At 45.6% G+C, this 2,723-nt stretch overlaps 1 protein-coding gene across 1 annotated transcript in view; it reads right to left on the bottom strand.

Moving 5' to 3' along the window:
* Positions 1-2,027: 2,027 nt before the first annotated feature.
* Positions 2,028-2,723, bottom strand: part of ZBTB7C (zinc finger and BTB domain containing 7C) — a 7,812-nt gene continuing 7,116 nt past the window's right edge. Inside the window, exon 3 of the mRNA XM_029962144.1 lies at positions 2,028-2,716. Coding sequence (XP_029818004.1) covers positions 2,462-2,716 — 255 coding nt within the window. The 3' untranslated portion in view covers positions 2,028-2,461. The remainder of the gene's footprint in view (positions 2,717-2,723) is intronic.

Raw genomic sequence — 2,723 nt, 5'->3', positions numbered from 1 at the left:
TTTTTTTTTTTTTTTTCCCATCCACTTTTTTAGCATCGATCAAAGTTAAGGGTGATTGTCCCGTGAGTAACTAAGGCAAATTTGTCTCTGTGTGTGTGTGTGTGTATGTATGCGTGTGTGTTTCTCTCTACTTTTTTGTTTTGATTTTTTTCCGTTGTTTTGTACATAAAGCAATCACATAAAAATAGTTATAAATAGAAAAATTGCAAAGGTTTATCCCCACTTAGACAAATAGGAAAAAAAAAAAAAAAAAGAAAAAAAGAACCCAACCAACCTAACAAACAAACCGAGACAGAAAAAACACCTTGCTTCAAGTCCTTGCAGATTATACAGTACTCAGCATCTTTGGATATTTTACAATGACTCCGAATAGTAGACAAAAAAACACCTGAAGGAACCAGTCATCTGCAAAATGTTGCTTGCTGTAAGAACTTGATATGGATTAAAAAGAAAAAGTTTGTCGCAGTTTTAAGAAGATTTTTTTTTCTTCTTCTCTTTTTCTCTCCGTTGACTTTCGTTGCACGTGGAGTCTCTGTGGATTTCTTTTGTGGAGGAGGAAGCGAGTGCTGGGCAGTTCCTTGGGATCATTCTGCTACAGGTGGTCTCAGAGCAGAAGTCCTTCAAACCCTCATGGGGGCAGAACCCAGATCCTGTGTGTCCCCCTCCATGCTCTGGTGGGGAGGTTCTCATCCAGCCACCACTCCACTGATGGACAAACCAAAAAATTCATGAACCCGCGGTCCTCTCGTTCCCTTTGATTTTGCTGATGTTGAAAGGTAACGGTAAAAAGAGAAATAAAAAAGCCCCAGTTTGTACCATTTACATATTCAAGTGCCGGTTTCATGTAAAACCAGCTTCCTGGGACACTCACTGCAAGACATGTCAGCCAATGCTGAAACTGGGGTCCCACCACATCTCCCTCCCATGGCTCATCTAAGAGGAGCCATGGGAGGCAGATGTTCACCAAAACCCTTTATCCATCAGAGTAGCTCATGGTTTCAGAGCTGAAGGAGGCTGACAGGGCAATTCCAGCCAATCTGCTGCTCTTTTGGCCTCAAAAGAACCCTTAGATGGAGCAGCCAAGACCTGCAGGGATGCTGGGGAGACACCCCCAACCTGTTGGTCACCTTCAGCTTGGAGTACCCTAAATATGTTACCCTCTTATCTTTTGAGCTAACAAAGAGTGAAGAAATAGCATTTCTGCTTGCTGGCAAGTAGACAATATAACCACCAAGACACCTTTAGTGAACTTCTTTTTCACAAAGATCCCTTGAGACAAGCAGCAGGGATATTTCCACACTCAATTTTTTCCCCCATCAACACACATGAGTGTGTTTTGTAAATTTTTGTCATCAAAATATATATATATAGGAATTCGAGGGAACTAAGGACAGAACCCCAGACTTTTCAGAATGGTCAGTGGCGGCGAATTCTGACTCTTTGGTTTGAAACGACTTTTTCATTTCGAAATTCCCACGTGGTTCATTTTCGCAAAGCAAGGGTTTAATGAAAGCTCAATATTGAAACATTTCTGATTCTTCCAAAACTTTTCCTTCACCTTTTCAAGCAACTGAAGTTAAAATACTCAAAATAGGCTTTGGTTCTCCTTTTGAAATTTTGAAATAGCTAAAGAACCAAAATAAGTAAATCCCCCTTTTACACCCAGCTTTGCAGCTGGGTGATTTTTTATCTCCTTTTTTTTTTTTTTTTTATGTTTTTAGGGTCCCAACTCATGCTGCAGATCAAGGGCTTTCACCAGCCCTGTAAATCCGATATACTGCTGAGAAAGTCAAAGGCCAGGATCCTCCCTCTCCCAACATGGCTGCTTGACCCTCCCCTTTATCCCTTGTAGGATAAATATTGCTGCCAGACATGGGAATTAATTAAAAAACAAAAAAAAACAAACCGAACCAAACAAACAAACAAAAACAAAATCAAAAAAAAGAATACCAAAAAAAAAAATCAAAAAGAGAAAAGTCCTTTTGACCAAAAGGGCCAAGGAATGTAACAGAACAAAACCAAGTCTGGACGGCTTGTTGGTGTCCAGTGGGCTCTGCAGGTGGAAAATGGGGAGTATTTCCCCCAGAAGAGCCATCTCAAAGTGATGGCTGTGCCCTGGACTAAGGCAAGTGACATTTTCGGGAGTGTTGAAGAGAGCAGCAGTCCTGGCCTGGCCTTCCCAGATGGAGCCATGAGTGGTGGGTGGCTGGGTGGGACAGCGAGTGCCTGATGGCCCCAAAGCCAAGTGCATCCAGAGTCTAAAGTGCCAGTGGCCAGGGGGCACAGCACCTGCCCACTCCTTGCTCTCCCCAGGGACAACCCAGTGCCCCAAGCCCCATGTCAGCAAGGGGACAAAGAGTTTATTGGGAGTCCAGTGATGCAAAAGGGCAGGTGGGGGCCCCGAGGGAGCTGGCTGCCTTGCTGGGAAGAGAGCAGGCGCATGGTGGGACCGGGAGCGGGTTTAGTTGCTTGCCTCTGAGATGGGAGCCACGTGGCCCAGCCCTGCCAGGCCACTGAAGCCTGTGCTCCAAGGGTCGGGGAGCGGGAAGAAGGGCTGGGCAGCGAGGTTTTCATTGTGGCCCAGGGCGAAGGCGAAGATCCCCGCGTTCCTCTCCATGTCCATCTGGGCCCGCCTGAAGAGCTTCCTCTGGGTCTCCTCGAACTGGCTCTCCAGCTCCTGCAGGCTGAAGGAGGCCTTGGCCCCGCTCAAGAAGTGCTTGGGG

This window comes from Manacus vitellinus, unplaced genomic scaffold, assembly GCF_001715985.3.
Source record: "Manacus vitellinus isolate BGI_N305 unplaced genomic scaffold, ASM171598v3 scaffold_42_pilon, whole genome shotgun sequence".
NCBI lineage: Eukaryota > Metazoa > Chordata > Aves > Passeriformes > Pipridae > Manacus > Manacus vitellinus.
This window is presented reverse-complemented; position numbering and strand designations above follow the sequence as displayed.